This window comes from Silene latifolia, chromosome 3 (assembly GCF_048544455.1).
Source record: "Silene latifolia isolate original U9 population chromosome 3, ASM4854445v1, whole genome shotgun sequence".
NCBI lineage: Eukaryota > Viridiplantae > Streptophyta > Magnoliopsida > Caryophyllales > Caryophyllaceae > Silene > Silene latifolia.
Window position 1 is genome coordinate 115,665,166 of NC_133528.1, and position 24,007 is coordinate 115,689,172.

Consider the following 24,007-nt stretch of genomic DNA (forward strand, 5'->3'; position numbering starts at 1 on the left):
ATCGGCCAAAATTTTTCTCTAAAATGCTGATCTTGTCATAATCTAGGATTTAAGAAAAAACAAATTATCGACTGACGTTTTTTAGTGCTTTTTTACGAAAATCTCAAATCAAGCATGACTTCGATCTTAAATTTCCGAATGATTATTTTCGTTTTATCAAATTATAGATCTTGAAAGGTAATTAATTTGAAAAAAAATTTAGTCAATTTCGATTTATGGTCTACGATTTATGCTCAATTAAAAGTTATTAAGAACAATAAAAAGGGCACGCTGTGTGAAAAACAAATTTCAAGGTTATCATGTGCACAAACTTAAAAAGTTGAGGTCTAATCAATATTTAGGTCTCGTTTGGTTGCCACACGAGAATTAATTTCCCATGATTTTAAAAAACACATATGAATTGGCCAATTCATGTTAATTGCCCAAAACTCGTTTGGTTGACATCCGGGAGTTGAATTTAACACGGGAGTTTCCAATTACCTAGGGGGCCCTAGATAATCAAACTCCTCCATAATTCATGGGAAAAAGAAAATCCCATGATTTGGAGTAGCCAAACATCTCACATTTTAGGCCTTAATATGCTAATACACCCTCTAAAATGTTTATCTTGTCATAATCTAGGATTTGAGAAAAAAAAATTGTCGACTGACGTTGTTTAGACCTTGATATTCTAATACACCCCCCTCACTCGAATGCCCTTTGAACTTGAAAAGTGGTTAGTGCACAAGCTCCTCTATACCATGTGCTGAAACTCACTCGTGAAATATTAGGGGCTCCCAAAATTTGAACCCGTGACCTCTTGCTCACCTAACTCTGATACAATAAGAAAATGATTACGCGATGTCAGAGCATGATTTATGAAAAATAGTATCACAATTTGCAAAAAAAATGGAGTAAAGGTTTATTATCAAATTCATTTACAAAATGGCAATTTCAGGTGTATCATATGAACTTTCGGTTATTTTCCGTTCTATTAAACTTGAAATGCCCCGATTACTTGTAAGTAGACCTGTCAAACGGGTCAAACAAGCGGGTTACGGGTTCGGTCATTTCGGGTTCAAGTAAAATACGGATCGGGTCTATTTCGGGTTTGAAGAATACGAGTTTATACGGGTTGGGTTTATACGGGTTTCGAGTCGGGTTTAGGGTCAAAATGGGTCAAATTAACACCTTTTTAAAAAAAAATCATTTTCTTTAATTTTATTTATAAACACTTAATTATTCTTAAATTTTTATTATTATCTAGTTTAATATACGATATTAGTAAGATTGAACATTTTTTGCTTAATATATTCAATATCACACCGTTATACGAACGGGTCGATACAGGTTCCGGGCCGGGTTCGGTAAAAAAACGGGTCGATCAATTATCTTTTTCTATCATTTTTAAAAACTTCTTTTATATTGTAATTCCTACCATTTATAACTTTTGTCTCGTCTTGCTCGTCTTAGTCAACTTAATTGTCACAATTCTCGCCATCACCACCTCGTAATCATCATCATCATTACCCTCACTAACTCGTTAAGTACGACATTGAGACTCAAATAAGATGGCAATGTTGACGTGACATGTGAATTGGGGTGATGAGGTGACAATGCTGACGTGGAGTGCTGTTCCACGTAATACGATGAAAGTGACGATGTGACACACACTTCGAAGTGATGACGTGGCATGTGATCGAGGTGATGACGTGGCAGTGCCGACATGGAACGCGGTTTTATGTAACACGGTGAAATTAATAGCGTGGCACACACTTCAAGGTGATGACGTTGCATGTCGTACGGATGGACATAATATGGTGAAAGGGACGGCATGACACACACTTTGATGTGATGACGTGGCATATAGTTCGAGGTGATGACTTGACATTCTGTATATATACATATTTTTCCTTAAAATTTTATAAGTTAATACCTATTTGACATCATCAATTTTAAAGGAAGATATATTGCCTTGACTCAATGGTCAACCCGTTACGGGTCGGATTTCAACCCGCTATTTACGGGTTAAAATGGATTCGGGTATTTATTGAATTCGTGTTGAAGAAACCGGGTTACAGTCAGTTTTCGGATCGGGACAGGTTTTGACTGGTCTACTTGCAAGTTAGAAGTTACACCAGTGACAATCATCCGACTCGCACTCAACCTGATTGTCCCCGTTTACCTCCCCCGTTAGCAACACGCTGATACCCCTTAAAAAAAAAAAACCCTCTCTGAATCCTACAGGTCCGACATAGACCAAACCTCCATCACTCTTCCTTCCTCCATTGCTGCGTTGATTTACTGCTTACCTTCTTCATCACACACCTCACCTGCTTCTCTTCATCTCGCGATCTCATGGTAATTCTTCTTTCTACATTTAATTAACTCCATTCTTACTGCGCAATCATGTTTTTTTGTTACCTAATTAACGTCCTTAACATTTACCTGATCATCATTAAAATTCCCCAAATTTTCAATAGAATTATCTTCTGGGAGCGTTCAAGCCTGCATGTCACATCTCCATCACATTCGCCGACGAAAAGAATCGGAAAAAAGTATCCATTTCGATCTCTTCACCAATTTTACACTACGTTCAATTATTGAGTTGATTGATATTTCGTGTTTGAATTCAGTGTTGTCAAGTAAGTATATGTTTTTGATTGGGTGTTATTAGGTTCCGATTAAGAAGGAAAATGGTCAAACTGTTATGGTTCCGCTCTTTCAAAGCCAGGAAAATCTGGTTGGCAAGGTAAATTATTTGGTTAAATGTCGTAGATTAGCTGCGGAAAGTGAATTGTGGACTTTTTAATTTGTTGTTGTTGATCGTTTTCAGATTTCTATAGAGCCGGTCCAAGGTAAAAAGATTGAGCACAATGGGATTAAAGTGGAGCTTCTTGGCCAAATCGGTGTGTGCTTTTGGTTTTTTCTGTTTTGTGTGTGATGGACTCGAGTTGTTTTGCGAATTAGTTGTGTTGTTCTAGTTGACTCAGTGCAATTAGATGCAATGATGTATGAATTATTAATTCGATCTTAGTGCCAAGAAATATTTGTACAGAACTACAGTTAGAGACTCCAATCACATGTTTATAAGATGTTCTGGGGACCAATTGACCACTCGCGAGTCAGATCGTCTAGATTGAGAAAATTTCAATGTGTAGGGAATAAAATTATATTTATCAAACATGATATATACTCCCTCCTATTCAACCACTTCACATTTTTATTCTTTTGTGAGGAGTATTTTAATGAAACATAGACAACTAATTGAATAGGAGGGAGTATCAGTTATCAGTTTAACAAGGCAATCATTTGTATACAATTTTACAAGATATGTTGTTAAATTGAGGTAAGCGTGAAAAGCTATTTATAGGAGGGAGTATCAGTTATCAGTTTAACAAGGCAATCATTTGTATACAATTTTACAAGATATGTTGTTAAATTGAGGTAAGCGTGAAAAGCTATTTATAGAGAAGAAATGTCCCTTCTATGCGGGTGTTATTTGGTTGTGCCCCTTTTGGAGACACAATGATCTGCCAGGGTACAATCAAATTATCAAATACCGCACAAAATTCTAATTTTGATAAAGGTAAAAAATGTAATGTTATCCCATTAGGGGGATATAGTTACTCACCTCCCCCAATGTAATGTATTACACTATTACCCCCATATGGAGGTAATGATTCCTCCCTCACCTCCTCTTTCCACAATTCCACCCTCCACAACCACTAGTAACGACCAATCTCCTTCTATTTCCTCTTGTTTTAGGCCCTATTAAGCCGGTAATAATCACCTCCTTCTCAAGCGAGCGCTAAAGAGTAAAAAGTACTTTGTTATATGGAAACTTATCATGAAATAATGTTTTCAAGTACTCCCTTGGTCCCATTCATTTGTTTACTTTTTTTTATTCTTTGTGAGTATTTTAATTAAAGGTAAGCAAATGACTGGGACGGAGGGTGTATCCGTGTATGAATATGTCTAATATCTCATACTACTACTAGTCTACAAGTCTCAATGACCATTAACTTCTTATAGCAAACCCCCAAGATCATAGGATATCGTAGTTTTAGTTACCCATTTACTATCATGTTTATTTAATAATAAAATTATGATTATCAGTATATGTCATTAAAATGTGTAATTCGAGCACCCAATCATAAATCCTTCTGATAGTTTCCAAGAGGACTAATATAAAATACTTAACAAACTTAAAAGCATTACAGATTAGAATAATGATTTTTAATTTCAAATCATAAACTAATTCTAACAAAGGTTCTCCTAATATATTGATTTGTGATTGCTTTTATTACGGTGACAAAACTGAATTTCTCCCGAGGCATTTGGCCTTTTCTTGCCATGTTATGGGTTTGGAGGAACAACTCTTTGTTCCATTATTCTTGGGCATCTGATTTGGTGCTTGATCAATTTTTTCTGCTCAGAGGACCAAGATCATATACTCCGTAATAGTTGCCATCTAATAGTTTTTTTCTAGATAATTTTGATTTGCTCTTAAATGATCTATTAGTTGCTGTTTACTGAGGAATGCTTTAGGTGGCCATAGCATGGTTTTTCTTGTGAATTATCTGGTGTTGGTTGTTTGACTTGTCTGCTTTATGTCATTATGTGCTTTATAACTCGATTTTCTATTCATTTCCACACTAAAATACCCATATTTTTATTGCAGAAATGTATTTTGACAGAGGCAACTTTTATGATTTTACATCTCTAGGTACGTGCCAACTCCTTTCTTATTGACTAAATTGTGCAGATTTCTTCTAGAACTAAGTGATTTGCTCCGGTGGTATTTGATCTTCGTTGTAGACTTACTGGAAATTTGTAGTCACCATGGTATTAAATCAAGGTGGCATTTAGACCACAGACGAAGATTCAAAACCATGATTTTTACGACTTAATGTCAGTCAGTGTCGATACCTCTTCAAAATGTGGCTGCATTAACTTTCAAAACTTACAACTCGTCTATTCCGAGTCGTGACAGATTTCATACATGGTTACTGCATAGCTTAAAGCCTTAAAGTGCTTAGTTTATTTACTATAAGCCAACGTGGTCCTTCCCTTGAGCTTTCTTTTTCCAATGAAAAAAAATAAAATTTCAGGGTCTATTACTTAGACTCCATTGCAAGTGTCGGCTTGTTCTGGCCATTATTGAGTAACCGATGTGGATAAAGTTGTAGAACATTTCAGCAAATCTGAATTTATAGTTTCAGACTGCTACTCTTGTTAGTGGGAGGAATGTTTGAGGTTGATCATGCTTCCAGGATCTAAATAGATTTGCATATTTTTTTTTTGTAACTAAATGCTTTTATATTGCCTAATTAATGATTTATGGTTTTAGTTCGTGAATTGGATGTCCCCGGGGAGCTATATGAAAGGAAAACATATCCCTTTGAATTTTCCACTGTTGAAATGCCTTATGAAACATATAATGGGGTCAACGTGAGGCTTAGGTACGTAATTTTTTTCTGAGAAGTCGTAGATAATATTTCTTCTGTTTTTTTTTGGTACAAAGATAATATTTCTTCTGTGAATGCATTGTTTTTCCTCTCTCTCTCTCTCTCTCTCTCTCTCTCTCTCTCTCTCTCTCTCTCTCTCTCTCTTTTTTTTTTTTAATTTTTTTTAGTTTTTTATTTTCCCCCCATGATCTATCATTTGATGTCTTCCATTTGCTGAAATTCTCGAACTCTTATGCTATTAACGTACTTGAACCTGAGTAAAAAATATAACAAGGGTGTTTTGGCTACAAACTTTCATAAGCCTGTGATTTGTTTTTGCGTTTATTGCTTAGACCACCAGTGGTCAGCTTGATCATATCTCAGAGTTCTTTATTGAAGTAAATCATGTTGATAAAGGATAAGATATAAGAAATGGTGCTAGTTTAATGAATTTGCCAAGAAAGGAAAATGTTGCAGATCCAAAGAACTGGAAGGAGTATGATATTGAGGTTTCTGGATCTAACAAGTCTATTTTAGCATTTGCAGATTTCTTCACTGTTATCCTTTGGATTATCTTATATTCGTGTGAGAAAGTTTTCATTTTCTACCTTCATATTCACAAACTTCGTTAACATTTGACAATGCTACTTCATAATTTGAGATAAAAAGAACAAGCCTTAGGCAAACATTTTTATGTCGAAGAACTCACGCACATTTGGTGAGTCCGCAACTATCTGACCTCTCAGTTTTATGAGCTGGAAATTATGTTTTCAAAGAATTAAAATATGCAGTTATTCACCGAGGAATACTGGCAGAGAGATTTTGTAAGCAAACATGGGCAGCCTCGGGCTTTTCTACCATAATCAAGTTTTATGATTCAAGGAAGTACACAATACACATTCACTAATCATCTTTATTGTCTGCCAGTTTTGATAAACTAGGACAGATAAAGCTTGCGACCTTATGTTTGCATTTTGATTTTCTCCCTCCTCAAAGTTAGCCTATTCATCAAGATTCAAAGTACCTTGAGTCCTTGACACATTGCAAGCACCTTAGTTTTAAAAAGTGCGCCTAAGGCCCGCCTTGGATAAGGCACTAGCCAAAACACCTTGGTGCATTACGTGCGCCTTTAGACAAGGCTCACCTAACAAGGCTAACTAGTACGCACTTTTCATATCTTTTGGATGAGGCTCACCATTTCTTTTCCCCATTATTCCTAACTTACGCCTTGTCATGTTAGTGAACTTGAAAACTCCTAAAAAGCTATTGGTAACCTAAATTTTACTTGGAAATTACAAATTTGTGATAAAAAAATAGGGTGCCTCATGTCCAAAAGGCGCGCGCCTTCACCTTCCGCTTTGCGCCTCGTTGCCTCGGCCCCTTAGCGTCTCGGTCTGCCTTGCGCATTTTCAAATTAAGGCAAGCACTGAGAAAAAGAGTCCAGACAAAAATTTCCTTTAGTTTGCATGGTTCACAGCTTGAGCAGTGCACCTATTAATATTCTGTCTAGCATTTACTCTGTATTCCTTCACCCTACATGCCTAAGAATATAAGGTACAGGAGCCTAATTTGATTAGCTTGCACATGCACTGCAGACTGAAAAATTTGTGCTTTGCCTCAGTTGCAACTCTGGTTTATTGGATTTGTTCAACCCCCAACGTATTGCGAATTGGTTTATGCGTGATGATGGTGCTGCTTATGTATCAAACCCTACTAAGTGTGTATCCGTATTGTATGCATTCATATCGAATTAGGGTTGTAGCATATATCGAATCTTTGAGACTTAGATTGATCTCAGTGGTTGCGTCATAAATACTGGTTGATTCTGCCTCAGAAAGCATTAGTGGTAAACTTGCATGGCCACACTGGCTGCGTCATAAATACTGGTTGATTCTGCCTCAGAAAGCATTAGTGGTAAACTTGCAAGCCCTTATAATTTGGTTGCATTGCGGGGTTGTGGCTCATATTTGATAATTAATAAAATACCATAGTTGCAACATTCACCCCATTTGTATGCGATGGAAATAGTATGGGGAGGCAATTATACTAGAATTTTGTCCTGTCTTTATAGAATCACTTTATAGAATCAGTATAACTAGAGTGACTAGGTTGATATTCCATTTTTCTATTTTTAAACTTGTGTTTTGTGTAGAAACAGGAAAAAGGGCCCTCTTCTATTTCACGGACCCTTTCACCATCTCGTTGTGTAGAGCAAACACTAGCTTCATTTTCTACCATTGTCGTTTTGTTCTTAATCCCAACCCCGTGCCTAGGAAAGGCCTCGTTTTCTCAGACTTGTGTCGTCTTGTATGTCAATTGTTTTATTTTTTCCTTTTCAAGAATTTAGGCAAGTGAACTCAGACTCTCAGAGCCGTACTTTTATTACATGTTTTTCCCTGGTTAATCATCATTTTTTTTTTTCTTCGAGGGCGGGTAAACAACCTTTTTGTGGATATATTTGTGCGGGTTTCTTGTGAGAAGCCCAAAATTAAACAAGCTATCCACTGAAGAAATAGAATGAAGTTGATTGAAGGACTTTATTAGTCTTATTTACTTATTTGTACTTTGGGATGGTTATGTCAAGGAATGTTTTCAAGACACCAAGATACCAAATACTTGGTTGATGTGCAGTCTTCTACCTTGTTCAAAGCATCTAAATCATAATAATTGAACCATTAACCGGTTAACTGGTTCATTGTGAGAAAAATGAGGGTATAGTTCATATTATTCTGAGTTAAACATTAGTTTGGGCTAATATGAGAAGAGGGTGCTTAGTTTGGATTATTCTCTTGAAATAACCCTATGCTTAATTCCAGTCACACAAACTACAAACTAGAATGCCTTTACGTGTGCTGTTGATTGTTGAATACTTGAGTATATAATGCATTTTTTTGTAATTTACTGGTTGGTTTTAGCCTCGTTATTTTAATGTGTGCAACAATGTGTTTGAATTAGAGATGTTATGAGCATGGTTTAAAATCTCGGCCGAGACGTATCGTATAACCCAAGATGTATCGGTATCGGAGGCGGCCGATACGAGATATTCCGAGATGTATTGGGCAAATTATAAACAGGTATCGGCCAAGACGACCGATTTATAACGTGTATCAGCCCAGGGTTGCCTAATTCGTAATACGGCCAATTCGAATTCGTAATACCAATACGCAATTCGCTCAAAATAGAGCATAATTCGATAAAATTATAACCAAACACCATAATTAGATGTAATTGCGTGAATTAATTCGCAATTCGCAGCCTGGTTGAGCGAATTAGGTCTGCCCGATACAGCCTGCGATGAACCCGATATGAACGACATATAACTTGTAACTTGTAGCGGCCAATTTTTTTAATGAAAAGCTCTTACAAATTGTATAGCATTGGTCAAATTAATTATCCAAAGTAGAATTAATCTTAACTTTATATGAAATAGTCAATAGATGATGAAATATCTAGAAAAGCTTTTAAAATAAATATCGTCGCGATAACCACAACACGAAGCGCGACAGACAAGTTAGCGACGATTCTGCATCACCGTTACCATGACCGCGATCGCGCCCGATACCGCGATTTAAAACCATGGTTATGAGTTAATATATGATTACATTTCATGGATAATCACATGTTATGCACCACGCTTTGATCGTTTTGTTTCTATGAATGTTCCGTAAGACTGCTGCTACTTTAATTGTTTGGAAAGTGAAATACCAAACTGTAAAATATGTGGGAACTGAGAAGTATTGAGAGCTAAAGTTTCACTCTGATAGATATGTGAAAATGCTCTGATGTGCTTCCTTCAGGTATGTCCTCAAAGTTACAATCAGTCGTGGTTACGCTGGAAGCATAGTGGAATATCATGATTTTGTGGTAATCATTCCCACTCTTTCCCTTCATTTCACGCCTTTATTTTACTGAATTAGCATTGGTTTTAATTTATCAGAATATTGTTTCATTTGACGAGTTACAGTGTCTAATTCTATTGGTACTCTTGAATTGGATTTATCCTGTTGTGTAGTTTTCTACCAGGCAGAATTCGTTGTGAGGTGTGAACATACTTTTGGTTTGGCATAAAGCTCAATTGAAACAATAAAGTTCCGCTATAGGCCGTTGAGTTTCATTCTTGAAGTTGGAGAACATGTTGGAATGGTGGATTACAAGTCTTGGTGATCTAATTGCTTTTGTGTTTTCATGAGGTCATTGCTTTTGTAGTAAACTCCATCCAACAATGTTCTATTCCAAAGATCTCTTTTAGTCACCTTGATTCCTAGTACATGTAAGATGATTTCCCACATACAATCTTAGTTACCTTGACGTTTCGGGTTGGTAGTGTTCACCTGGGTGGGGGTCGTTTTCTTTGTGTTTGCCGTAGTGGTGTGGTTTTCATAGATGGGGGGGGGAGAGAATTTTCCTGCGGGTTGGGATGTTTTTCCTTGTTGTGCGGGAGTTTCAGGTGAGCATAGGTGAATTTTGGTCTTCTGCTTCAGGTTTAGGGTGGTTGGATGGGTAAATGTAGACCGACCTATGCTGGTTGGGCGAGTGGGGTGTTTTACTGGGTAGGGGGGAAGTTGGTGGGTGGGTTATGGGGAAGGGTAAAAATAAAATTACTTTCTCACACCCCACTTATGTTTGTCTTCCTAAAAAACCGATCCAAAAGCAAATGTAAAAATCTTGTTGAGTCGGAGGGATTATAATTCTAGATTAAACTTTAGGCACGACATAGCTAGTTTTGTTGCATGTCATCATAAGATGTCCTTTGTTCAATCTCAAGTGTACCTTTTTCCAAGCATAGTATCGTGATACCTACCAAGGGAAGGCTAAGCACCTAAGTGGTTCCCTTCGTGAGGAGTAGCTTTGGACCCATGAGCTTGAGCTCAAGAGGTGTTGTGGGGAGTCGGGACTAGCGGTTCATCATCCGTATCATTAAGGTTCCTCCAGACTCTTCTTACATGCGTTTAGCTTAACAGTGAGCTTTTTTTTTTTTTTTTTTTTTTTTTTTTTTTTTTTTTTTTTTTGAAAGAAACAGCGAGTTAATTTAGTGGCACATTGTGGGTCTCTCCTTTTTTGGCAAGTTCTTATGTGATACCGTATGTAATCTTTGATGCTTTTTTACTCAGACGTAACACGTAAGTTTCAGATATGGGAAGTGGGGCCATGTCTGAGTGTCTTAAATGGCTAATTTGTGAAAAAAGTTTCGTATTTTGGACTTTTAAATGATGTGTTTTAAGTGCTGTCAGAAGTGTCATGTTGTGTTGACGTGGTACTAAATCTGAGCAGGGTCACCGACCGAGCTTTGAAGATTTTGAAGGTTACTGCAATGGCATTTTAAGGTGGTAATGTGGTATAGTGCAATGTATGGGATCAGGCAACACCACTTGGTTTTGAGTCTAGTCTCAAGCTGAGATTTAATATCATGGTTGTCGATGTGCGACACAATGCCCAGATGTGAAGTGTCAAAGTTGCATAGATTTATTGGAAGATGGCTCTTCTTCTGGATAGTATATAGGTCAACCTTGTAGGCTTTGGGTTACCTGCTTATGTTTTCTCTGTGCTCTGTATCTTTCTGCCCAGTCACTATTCTTCATCTACTATTTTTGTACACAATATTTGGATTTTTTGCTGCTCAACCTTTTTGCACTATCTAGCATGAATTTCTTCACTGTGGTTTTACAACACAACTTGGTCTATAATTTAAAATATGTAATGGCGTTGGGGCTAGTGCCTGTAGTTCCTGATGTGTTGGTTTATAGAAAGACTGGTCTTTATCTTGTCTGTTTTTAATTCTTTATGCTACTCTGTAGCTTCTTATTTATTTTTGATTTTTCTTTCTGTTGAATCAGGTTCGCAATTATTCTCCATTACCATCTATTAACAATAGTATAAAGGTCAGTACAATCTTATGTCCACCTTACATTTGTTGAATAATCATTTCTATTATTATAGAATGAAATGAGAGAATAATCAACCATGTGATTGTGGGTCGAATTGTTTAGCTGTGCAATAAGTGCTGGCTTCCTCCTTTCTCTATTCCGCAATTTCCGCTTACACCACAAGTCTACTGAATCTTGTGCTTCACAGCTTCTTCGAAACAAATGGATTTGATTCAGAACCTTTCTGATGTATGTTCTGGTCTGTGGCGTTTTGTAGGAAGTGCGACGTATATATAATTTGTCAACCTCTATAAAAAAAATTTATTACTATTTTTTTGGTCATGGCTATAATAAACACTGATAATTATTATTCCCTACACAGCATTGCTGAAGCCATGTTTCATTTTTAGTTTTCATGTCTTATTAACCTGTGGTGAAGACAAGTCCATACTTGTAATGTGACTTGGTTCCTGTTCTGTCATATGATTTTGTAGATGGAAGTTGGAATTGAGGATTGCCTACATATTGAGTTTGAGTACAATAAAAGCAAGTATGTTGACTTTCACATTCAGTGTACCTCTTCAAATACTTTCTCAATGATATTTTTCCTGCACAGTGAATTTTTTCTGCTCGAACTGAGACTTTTACTCTACTGTACAAAAACTTAAAAGAGCAGGGCTTGAAGTGAGACTGTCTTATCATTGTTTATGACCAAACTGTGAGTTTTAAACATTTTAGGGTAAGCTGATCAGATTATAAGTCACCTCTTCTCAGTGCGTCTTGCTTCAGACCATTGCTTTTGGTCTGAAATAAGACGGACAACATGTTATCATTTGACAGTAAAATGTTTGTATTTTTCTGATAACATGTTACCATTATTTTTCCCACTATTTTCAGGGTAAAAAGTGACACCTCTAGTGATAACATTTTGTAGATTCACTGCTTACATTTTATTAAAAAATGGCAACATTTTGTCGGTCTTATTTCAGACGGGAAAAGTGCCCGTCTGAAATAAGATTTTGCGCTTCTAGATAGTTGTATATGTACCTGACAAAGTGACTCAACCCAAATAGACCCCACCCAAGCCCGATTCAGAAAAGAAAGTACATACGAAAGTTGACCCCAACCCGAAATGACGATCTAAAATGGCCCAGTACTACCCAACACGGCTCAAATTGATTTATAATAAACAACAAGCTTTATAATTATTACCAAGATCGTCCAATAACGACCTGACTTGATTGACCTAGCCTGCACTCAAAATGGCCCGGCCTAAAATAACCAGACCCGAACTCGGGCCATTTGACCCGTTAGCCAGGTATATTTAAAAACTCCCATAGATCTTTAAATCCATACACCACTCTTAAAACTACTTGTGTTGACCATAATAAAGGATAAGACTGTTCTACCTAGTTTTGTGTAAAAGCATATATGTACTTGGACTTTTGTTGTGTTTGAAAGAAATTGAGTCCATGTGATGTTAGTTTCCATGTCTTTGACTTTTGTTAGGTACGCTCCGTCTTAGAGAACTTACTAGTTTAAGTTATGGAGCAATGGAGCATTGTCAAGGTTTTCTTTTGTTGGCCATGTACTAGTAACTATTGAATACTTGAATGTGAATGGGTGAGTCGTTTATAGCTGATGTCTAAATTTCTGAGGACCTTTACCAGGTACCATTTGAAAGACGTTATCATCGGGAAGATTTATTTTCTTCTTGTAAGAATTAAGATAAAAAATATGGATCTCGAAATTAGGCGTCGAGAGTCCACTGGATCTGGTGCGAACACTCATGTTGAGACAGAGACACTGGCTAAATTTGAGTTGATGGATGGTGCTCCAGTCAGAGGTACATTTAATGTGTTGCTTTCATTATTATAGATGTTTTTTTGTTTGCTGGATTGTTAGAAACTCATCTGATGGAATTGCAAGTTGCATATTGATTTTTAATGGTAAAATCTTACGGCGAGATAAGGGGTTGGAATGTTGGGTTTTGAATTGGAAAATTCCCACTATGGTGCCCTAGAGTTTGGGCTTATTCCACTTTAGTACCTTCAAGTTTTACATAATGTACTTCGCTAGGCAAGGTTTAAAACATTTTTCACTTTGGTGACCAGGTTTTGAACAATTTGTAACTTGACCTAACTTAGTATATCATGTAAATTAGTATCTTTTTATGCATACTAAAGCATTAAAATCAATATTGAAGAAAATATTTCGACAAGTTCACATAGTTGTTAAAAAAGTACTTTTATGATATTTAAATATATTTGTTATTGGGATGAAATTTCGGTTACATTATGCCTAACGTTGCTAAAGTGGGAAATAACTTAAATCTCTGGTATTCAAAGTCTTAACTTCTGTAAACTTAAAACCATTACAAGATTTTGACTGTTGTTTTTATTAGTGACATCAAAGATGTTGACTGTGCTATACTTCACAAAATCTAGCAGTCCTTTAAAGGGCACTACTAGATCTCTCTCAATGTGAAGATGAATTCTACTTTTTAGGATACTCTTTGCTTTGCAATTCAGAACTCATGATTCATTGGTCGTCATTTTTTTTTTCTTTTTCTTTTTTTTCCCCAGCTCATTAGTACAAATTCCTGGCAGTTTATAATTTAATTGGTTCTTTAGGTGAATCCATTCCGCTCAGACTATTTCTTAGTCCATATGAGTTGACTCCTACTCACCGCAACATCAACAATAAATTCAGTGTCAAATACTATCTTAATCTTGTACTTGTTGATGAAGAGGACCGCCGGTATTTCAAGCAGCAAGAGATCACATTATACCGCCTGACTGAGAACTCTCCCTAGGTACTACTTTTTATGTTTTTTTTAATCGAAGTTCCATGATTAGCTGTAAATGGTTCACTGTTTATTGGGTGGGACTTGGGAGTGAAGCGATGAATTCAAAGTTCTGGATATGATTTGGTTGCTTGCTGTATCCATTTTCCGTTTGTTCCTCTGCGGTGCTTTTTTTTTTAACTTATTTTTTTTATATAGCTTCAGGCCTCGGCTACAAACTATTTAATGTATAAAGTAGGTGAGTTTATTCAAAGTTCCTGACGGTGTTTTGGTCTAGAATTAGATTGCTAAGATTATTTGTTTGTGGAGGACGTCGCTAATGATACATTGTAATAATTGGTTCTAACTTCTTCTTGTACTTGCGTTGATATGAAGGTCTCCTTACCTTGGATTTGCCAGACTCAAAATAAGACCCCCCAATAAGTATCATCACTTTAATGCACAATGATTTTAAAATGCTTGCATCTCCATCGTTACATTATTTACTTGGTGTGTACTATACTTCTATGTACTATCACTCGATAGAAACTCGGATAATGAGCTTACTCTCCAAGTAAAATCTCTCGAAAATGTTATTGCTGTTTTGGGCATTTGGGCCTTGGAGGTTGACTCAGTGTTTTCAAGAGCATTCGGAATGCTGGATAGCTTTTGCTGTATTTGGGCATGTTAGTGGTTAAGCTTGATTACATGATTGAGTTTGGAGATATAACACAAGAATTGGGGTCGTTACGACAATTTTTCAGATGTAGTGTGCACCTATGAAGACGCTAAAGTGTAGTGTTATCATCATTGGGCTTGTTCCGATGTGGATTTTGGCTATTACATTAATCTCTTGTTCTTGGAGTACATTTAGTGAGCTTCGGAAAACATTAATGAGGAGTTAGATGAAGTAAAATTGATAGGAAGATAATCACTCATCGCAATATGGAAATTTGGTGATGCCGATTTAGATTATACGTCTATTTATCTTTTTTTTTTTCCCCCTTCTAAATTTTATTAATATAGAAAAATGTAATTCCGCTATAAATTTCAGTCCAGTGAAACTCATTTTCCTAATAGGTGTATTAATGTTACACAAATTTGTTGATACAAATCGAATACACAATATTTTGTTTATCATTTGTACATGGAAATGCTAGTTAACGGATGTACAATCAGTTACTGAGCTTCTTTACAGAGCTACTGATTGAACTTATTCGCAAAGTTATTACTTTCTAAGGAGTTCAATTTTTTACAGTGTTATTTAGATATAAAACTGAGTAACTTTACAAATCCCACGATCAAAACTACAGCTGCCTCTTTAAATAATTTTTCTTTGTTTTGGGAAGAGTCTATCTTTGAACTTGTAACACTAATTTGAATTCTCTCTTTTGTTTGTTAGTTATAGCCATTATAAAATCGAACCCCACATATTCTTGGACTACTTATTTTTGTATCTAATGAAATACAAAGTTTAGAAAAGACGGAGAAAGGAACATGAACGCAAATACGTGAGCACGAAATTGCCAATACCGTATAATTTTCTTTATTACAGTACTTAACTTGAAAAGAATGGTAGTATTTAAAAAGTTATAAGAGTAGCTCAATCAGAAACTATAACCAATAGACAGTATCTTACAATTTCCAATATGTTTTAACTGCACAAATTGCTGCATCCACTAAATAATAAACACTTCAATTAAAATAAAATAAAATAAAATAAAATAAAATAGAAAATGTCCATCTGCTTTCGATTAAGTTGTCGTCATGAATGACCCGTAACTGTTTGTAGTTTACAATCTGCTAGCCAATGTTGTGTTGTTGTTACACCATTCCATGTGCAATTCCTTAGCCATTTCCCTTAGCACAAACTTCTGAATCTTGCCTGTTGAAGTCTTAGGAAGTTCCTCCTTAAAAACCACCCTCTTAGGTACCATATAATGCGGTAACTTTGCCCTACAATACTCTATAACATCGCCTTCTGTAGGCTTATCCTTGACTTCCTTTCTTAAGCTCACAAATGCACATGGTGTCTCCCCCCAGTACTCGTCGGCTTTTGCCACGACTGCCGCCTCATTGACACCTGGTAAACTGTAGAGAACTGTCTCAACCTCCACGCTACTAATATTCTCGCCCCCACTTATGATTATGTCTTTTGATCTGTCCTTAATTTCAATATACCCATCTCTGTGTATGACTGCTAAGTCCCCTGTTTTAAACCATCCGTCTTTTCCCATGCACTTGCGCGTGCCCTCAGGGTCTTTTAAGTACCCTAGCATTATGGATCCCCCGCGCAAGACGATCTCTCCTACGGTCTGCCCGTCTCGAGAAACGGGCAGGCCGTTGATAGGGTTAATGATGTCTACTTGGGTCATTCCAAGAGTCCGGACCCCTTGCCGAGCCCTAAGCCTGGCTCTGTCAGTGGCAGGCAGCCGACTCCAGTGTGCCTTCCAGGCACAAGAAAGGATCACCCCTCCCGTCTCAGTCATACCATACCCGTGCCCGACCACAAAACCTAGCGACTCGGCCTGGAGGAGTATTGGTGTTGGTGGGGGTGATCCGCCGGTTAGAACGTGGACGGGCCAAGAGAGTCGGGTGGGGGTCGGGTTGAGGTTCGTTAGCATGCTTAGGACGACCGGGGCGGCACACATGTGGGTCACGTGGTGTGCTCGGATTGCGGCGTAGATGGTGGCGCCGTCGAACTTCTTGAGGCAGATGTTGGTGCCACCAACAGCTGCCATCCCCCACGTGAAGGTCCACCCGTTGGAATGGAACATGGGTAGGGTCCACAGGTAGACTGGCTCCTTAGGGACCGACCAATCTATTAATGCGTCCATGCTCATTATAAACGTTCCTCTATGACAATGTACTACCCCTTTAGGAGACGAGGTCGTTCCGGATGTGTAGTTGAGCACTATTGGATCCCACTCGCTCCTCGGTCGGATCCAACTAAATTCTGGGTCCCCATTTTTTATCATCTCCTCATAGGTCGTAACAAACTCATCTGAATCACATTTGTCAGCGAGTTCAGCTCCTACAGTGGATGACTGTAGCGGCTGCACTAAGATTTGTGGTCGTAAAAAGAGCTCATTTATTGTGTTACTGTCAAAAAAATTACCATCATTGTCATTAATAAGGACAAGGAGGGGGCGGGGGTGGTCAGGCGGGAGAAGAGCAAGTGCCTCAAGCACAAGAGGCGAAAGCTGGTGATACACAAACACCAATTTCGACTCACTATGTCGTAGAAGCACCGACACCGTCCTGGGGTCTAGCCGGGTATTGATGTTATTGAGTACAGCCCCGGACATAGGAACTGCAAAATGCAGCTCAAAGGCAGCCGGAACATTAGGAGACACGACCGAGACAACGCTCCCACGAGCAATGCCTAGGGAAACAATGGAAGAAGCAATGCGAAGGCAACGCTTATATGTTTCGGACCATGTGTATTTTGTAGTAGTGTATATAATTGAAGGGCAATCTCCATATACAATGGAAGCTCTTTCTAAGTAGGTTAAAGGGGTAAGTGGTGTGGAATTTGGTAGCATTGGTTTTAGTTGATCCATTGCAAACACACACACCCTTGGATCACTAATACTACTAGAAACTCGCAAAATTGCGGATTTTAAAGACGAAATACCTTATATGATTGGTTGGTTGATCTCTGTATGTGTGTATGGAAGTTTTTGACAGAAAAGACACGAGATTTATTATATATAGAGGCGTAGGACAGACACTAATAATGGGAGAACTACTGCCTACCGTGTAGTAATGTCACCCAAAAAAGTGGTTTAAAAATGATAAAGTCAGCCGCAGTGAGGAAGCCAGCACGAATTCCCCAAGGACAAGAAAAGATTCAATCTTAGTTCAAATGTACTGTAATGTTACTGTGTTAACATGGGCTGTCCTGATTTTAGTCTTTCTGATTAAATTCTCATAAATGTTTTCATCTACTACTATCTCCTTCATTATTCTGTCGAGGCATCCCTCTGTTTTTTTTTTCTGACTTGCGTGTTCTTTTTCGATAGGGATTCCAGCCAGTGTAGTTACTAGTTAGATGGATAGGTTTATTAATAACTATTGCTCATATCTGATATGTGTGTTAAACAGGTCGGGTTAAAGACAAGTTAATACAGGCGTTAGGCGGTTGTTTCCTCAATAAGCGTAAAAGTTATATGGATCGCGAGAAATGATAGGTTGTTTAACTACAAACCGATAACAAGGCTAATTGGTTTATCAAAAGCCGAAAGTGAACTCTATGCATGAGAGTTGACACATTTTGCTTGTGGAGTTTGCAGGAAGACTGGTGATGAAATAGTGTAGAAGATTATAAGGTCGAAACGTCATCGATTAACCATGGAAGATATGCATTGAATTACATTGTGCAGTTTAGGGGTGTTGGTTGTTGAATAAGTGAAGCTCAAAGTGTGGTTATTATGTATAGTTATTGTTATCTGAACTGTCTACTGCATTGAGTTGCACAATACCAATCCACAAGGGTCCATCTCCATTAATACTCTAAACATCTACCACGAGCTCGATACCACTAAGGCGCTAACAGCCAAATTTCCTGGGTCTTAAACCTATAACTCACTTCAAATCAGGCAAATTTTATAATCAAATGTCACTTATTATCTTGTGGATTTCGGCCTTCAAAGTACCCCTGGCAAACGGATCATTTCGATCGTGGGTTATTTTGGTAGGGTCATATACGGGTCGGGTTTTGCAGTCACTTTATGTTTGTTCAAATTTGACAAGTTTGCTGTAAGTACTCTCATGTAGACCGGGCAAACGGGTCCGTCGGTTTAGCTGCGGATCAAATAAGAATTGTTGGTTCAGGTTGAGTCATGCCATATCTGGTTATTTTTAGGTAAATTGTTATGAAGTCATTTAGGTATAATGGTCAGTATGCAACAATAAACATTTAGGTTGAATCAAATTGAGACGCGCTAAATTTGGATCCTCTATTCTGGTGGGCTTGGATCATTTGGCCTGGGTCAGTTTTGTCATGTTTATATTCTGGTCCTGACATCTAGGGGTGTAAACGAGTCGATTTGAGCTTGAGCTCGGTTTGAAACTTGTCGAGCCTAAAAAATTAGAGCTCGAGCACGGCTCGAATTCGAATCAAGCTTGTTTTGTCATTATATATTTTTCACTTTTTCACCTTTTACATTTAACTAAATATAAATATTTTTAACAAACTAATAAAGTTATAAAATAAAAAGAAATTACTCCGTATATCATACAGTAATATACTTATATAAATCTCTAAATAACATATAACTTGAAGTAAAAATAATATTACAATATAAAGTTTTTTTAAAAAAAAATTATAGACGAGCTTCCGAGCCGAGCCTTGCTAAGCTCGGGCTCGGCTTGTATTTATCAAAGCTTGGCCCAAGCTCGAGCTTGATTTGACCGAAAACGAGCCGAGCTTTGACCGAGCCGATTCCAAGAGCTCAATGGGCCGGCTTATATCATTGACAGCCACATCTACACATTTGGACGACTTTCGGTTGTACTTTTTTTCAAGTCAATACAGATCGGGTCATTAGAGCTTGGTCCTTAGGTCTGGTATCAGTTAACTCTTAAAGACCCAAGACAATTATGGTGGCTGTGCCACTGCAGCCAACTGCATTCATTATTCATGATTTCGACGGAAAAACGAGTGCAAGAGCTCGAGCTGGAAATGAACCAATTATGTAAGTAACAATTGGTTTCTCTTGTTACCCCGGAAATGTGATAATCTTATGATAAAAAGTAATTACTTACAAATTTTTATTTATCAGATGATGGTTATTTTATTACAAAATGGTACCATTTCTTTGTTACAAGCTTATAATGCGTTACAAATGAGAATTTATGAAACCGTAAAGGTTGTGCTATACACCTGACTTCTTACTACTGTCAATCTGTCATTGATTTTTTATCCTAATATTTTCATCTTTTATCGACCTTTCTTACAATTAGATTTGGCAAACGGATTAATCGAGCCAAATGCGAGTCGGGTGGCAGGGGTGGAGTGGAGTGGGTTGCGCGCGCAGGACTATCCGTTTGGTGAAGCAAATTTTAGCATTTAGCATTGTAGAATAATTCTAGATACTCGTAAATTCGTGATATACAGGGGCGGTCATATATTCTCTTGTAAATTCGGACGGTCATATATTCTCTTCGTTGCCACTTTTATATAAGAAAATTTTTATAGGTCCAAGTTTTTTTTTAAAATGTATTAAATATAGCACCGTACTAAATAAAAGTAAGCAAATGTTTTATATATATAAAGTTTAAGGCAACAAATATTCATCAAAATTCTATTGATCTAGTGGTACTTGAAGGATACATCAAAGGCAATTTTAAATAAATTGTTTTAAGTATTGATTCCCCAAGCCACATTGATTCACTAAGGGTGTGTTTGGATAGCAAAAGTGGAGGGAAAAGAAGGGGAGGGGGAAGGAGGGAAGGGAAAGGGAGAGAAGGGAAGGGGAGGGGAAAAACAGTGTGGGTGTTTGGATACAATTTCCCTCCAAATCTTGCCTATTGTGGAGAGATTTTGATTAGGCTTGGAAGAGAGGAATTGAATCCCTCCAAATCTCTCCCCCTTCATTTCCCTCCACCCTCATTTGCTATCCAAACAAAGGATTTTAAATCCCCTACTCTCCCTCCCTTTCTTTTCTCTCTAAATCCCTCAATCCAAACACACCCTAAGGGCACTAACATACTCCTTCACAATATCAATCATCAAAATATCGGTTGTTATGTTCCGTGTATGCCTTATTTCCATCAGTACACTCCAATATCGTCAACATACTATTATAAGAACCTACTCCATATTAAACGATACGAAACTCTCTTATAATGCTACATTTCTGGTCCTGAAACATAATTATGATGCCCTCTAATCTTTGGGCCCCTGTTCTAATAACCGAAAAGAACCTCTCTTAGGTCGCTCCTGGCAATATATCCTCTCTTAGGTCGCCCCTGGCAATATATCACGTCATACTTATAGGACAATTCCCTTAATAGATACGTTAATTAATAGTATATCTGTAGATACCCAGTATCTACTGAGACTCCAACAAACACCCGATGATTATCGGACTACAACATGTTTTGGGATCGCAGCGTTTGATCGACAGTTTGTGTACAACTTTACGTTGGAAAACTTAAAACGATTTCGAAAACAAAACATTTCAAAAATACCTGGAGTGTTTAATGCACGGCGACGGGGTCGCGATGGCACTAACTAGAGTCAAAACCGACACCGGACCAAAAATCGACTCGAAAATTCAAATCCCGACTCCAACAACGAGTCAAACCGAGTCAAACACAAAAACCAAAATATCTCAAACCTTCTATGCTAAGTTTTCCCGGATTCATGTTGGTCAAGTACCAAACATGTGACTACAAAACCTAGGATAGAACAAATCATGATTGCGTTTGTTGTGAAAGCGACAACAGAGCTCGAAGACCCGCGACGTGGCTCGCGCCTCTTTGAGCAGCCCAAGTGGCCACGTCGCTCAAAACTCACACAACCACTCATTCTCCTATAAATACCCCTCAAATGCCACCCATTTAAGACTTACGCTAGTATCTGCCCCCTCTTTTCTCCCTTAAAATTCTCGACTCGACTTCTTACGTCACAATCCGACGCGTATTTACGACCTACTGATCGTAAAGCTGAGCCTTACACATTGTTTGGTACCGTCATCGTTCATTAAACCACTTGACCGACCACTTTGACCACTACACCATCATTAAACCTTTAAAACACTCTTTTACTTACCAAAACGGTTTTAAACCGAGTTTTTTCCGATTAAACGAGTTGTTACACTTACGTCGGTCACTCGCCATAACCAAACATATAAGTATGAGGGTGTAAAAATCCTCTTTTATTATGTTTTCATTTGTTTCATGACTCTAACATGCTAAAACATGCATAACATGAACCAAAACATGGAATAAACGAGCCAAATCCGATTTTTGGTCTGAGGCAGAAGCCCCTTGGGTTGCCAAATGGCTCGCGCCTAAATGGGGTACTCAGACCAGAGATCAACCGTGTTTGTTCTCGTCATTTCCCTTAATCCATTTTTTATATTTGTAATCGGTTTTTACCATTTCAAGTATTTTCGAAACCTTTTTGTTTCATTTCACATGTTTTAACCATAAAACATTTTTCACCCTTGGTTCTTCATACCATGACGGTTAAATCCGTGTTTCGGTGATAATATTTGGTTAATGACATTTAAAAGGTATTTTAAAGCCTTTTATTTCATTTCTTCATATTTTCAAACAAACATATTAGTCACCAACACGAAATCATCCTTGGTTCTACATACCATGCCGGATTTTAACCCGGGTACGATGATGAGTATCGACTAATTACATTCAAAATGGACTTAAAACAATTAGTCCATAATCATTTTCAAAACTATTCATGTCAAGTTTGTCAAATCGAACCCGACACCGAATATTATCAAATAATGATGATTATTCGAGTCTAGTTCTTCAAATCAACAAAGGCGGTCTAAACGACCATTCAAAATCAAACCGGGTTCAAAAACCCATTTTTAACACGTTTTATAACGTTTTCTAAACAGTCAGAACACGGCATACAACCGTTGGCTAACCCGCGCCTCAAGCAGGCCTTTTCTTTCTCATTTTCAAAACCAGAGGAGGCCCCTTACACACCGCTCGCGCCTCTTATAGCCGCCTGCAGTACATGGGCTGTTCCCTTCCAAAGATTAGTCTAGGACGATCCCGACTCCGATTAACCCGGATATAGGACGGATCAGATGACTATTCGATTATTCAAAACCATATTTGGAAAATGCCTTACTAAGACAAATGGATCACGTTATGCCCCCTAAACCTAATACGGTAAATGGATGTTTAATTTCCGTCTTGCATGCAAATCAATCATTAATCCAACTCGACATCTTATACTTGATACTTGGATTAAAACAAACCGACTTAGAAAGCTCTCACATGTTAGGTTTAAATTATTGGATGCGCATTCATGCATTTAAACCGTTCTATCAACTTTTGCATTCAACCAACCAAGATCGATCAGTAGAGGCCGCTAAACGCGGGCGGGATTGGGTGTCTGATTAAAGGGCTTCCCAATACGTACCTTCACCTCTTACTCAGAAACTTTGGATAGTGGACGACCTTATCCAGGGCGTACGAGAGTCATTCTAGAGATAGGATGCTAAAGAGGGACGATTTCCTTATCTTTAGTACCTATGTCAAACGCTGCTTTGTGCTTCGATTTGACCGAGGTATAAAGTGGAATTCGAACGGGTTCCAGGCATCCCACAAATGCTTGGTGGCGACTCCGAACATCTCTAATCGTTTCGAGACCCTTACCGAGACGAAACCGACCGATCTAAAACGATCCGGTCTGACACGTCTGTCGCGTACCTGTCAAAAATACCAACTGGCTCTAACTAATATAGCTAGGGAAGTCGGGTCGAATCCACAGAGAGGTAGGAAAATGTCAGCTAAATCTAAGTTCGTCAAGGTAACCAAATTGGGGGGATTTTAAATGTGATATTCTAAGCTAATAAGAATAAGGAAGAGGAAATTAAAAGGGAGGAATCAAGCAGATAAGGAGAAACAACTAAGACAGACGGTTCACCATAATCATTTAGTCAAGAAATCTAGGTCTCAGGTCAATGCAAACACGGTCTAAGAGGTAACGAACGTCACCTTTCGGTCCTTAATTCACCCTAGAGCGTAAATAACTTAACTTTCGCCCTCACTACAATACCCTATTGTTCGCTACTAGTCTCGCCTTTTCCAACCTTTCGGTCCAGGTCAAGGATCACTAAGAATTAAAGGTCTAATTGCGTCGACTCAATTAGACGGATACAGTTAATTGTAGCATTTAACCAACAAAGACTATACTAGCATTAACCCAATAAATCGATTAC

The 24,007-nt window shown here is 37.9% G+C and overlaps 2 protein-coding genes across 4 annotated transcripts; one reads left to right on the forward strand and one right to left on the reverse strand.

Annotated features, from left to right (window-relative positions):
* The first annotated feature begins 2,139 nt into the window (after positions 1-2,139).
* LOC141647881 (vacuolar protein sorting-associated protein 26A) lies at positions 2,140-18,539 on the forward strand. Of its 3 annotated transcripts, none has more exons than XM_074456244.1 (12): positions 2,140-2,340; positions 2,463-2,537; positions 2,657-2,731; positions 2,816-2,888; positions 4,664-4,708; positions 5,333-5,444; positions 9,227-9,293; positions 11,264-11,308; positions 11,788-11,843; positions 12,964-13,139; positions 13,927-14,108; positions 18,186-18,539. In XM_074456244.1, exons 1-11 carry the CDS (start codon positions 2,338-2,340, stop codon positions 14,106-14,108), a joined length of 909 nt encoding a protein of 302 aa, XP_074312345.1. In that variant the 5' UTR covers positions 2,140-2,337; the 3' UTR covers positions 18,186-18,539. The 3 variants fall into 3 exon arrangements, with proteins under 3 accessions (XP_074312345.1, XP_074312346.1, XP_074312347.1); XM_074456246.1 differs by lacking the exon at positions 18,186-18,539 and adding an exon at positions 14,843-15,223 and having other exon boundaries at positions 2,168-2,340; XM_074456245.1 differs by lacking the exon at positions 18,186-18,539 and having other exon boundaries at positions 2,159-2,340; positions 13,927-14,517.
* LOC141647880 (2-methylpropanoate--CoA ligase CCL4-like) lies at positions 15,591-17,937 on the reverse strand. Its single transcript, XM_074456243.1, has one exon. It carries the CDS (start codon positions 17,639-17,641, stop codon positions 15,872-15,874), a length of 1,770 nt encoding a protein of 589 aa, XP_074312344.1. The 5' UTR covers positions 17,642-17,937; the 3' UTR covers positions 15,591-15,871.
* Positions 18,540-24,007: the final 5,468 nt, after the last annotated feature.

Coding starts and splice junctions, on each gene's coding strand:
- LOC141647881 (XM_074456244.1), top strand. Junction 2,732..2,815: donor AGGAAAATCTGGTTGGCAAG/GTAAATTATTTG, acceptor GATCGTTTTCAG/ATTTCTATAGAGCCGGTCCA. Junction 9,294..11,263: donor TGGAATATCATGATTTTGTG/GTAATCATTCCC, acceptor CTGTTGAATCAG/GTTCGCAATTATTCTCCATT.
- LOC141647880 (XM_074456243.1), bottom strand. CDS start 17,641: ATGGATCAACTAAAACCAATGCTACCAAATTCCACACCACTTACCCCT.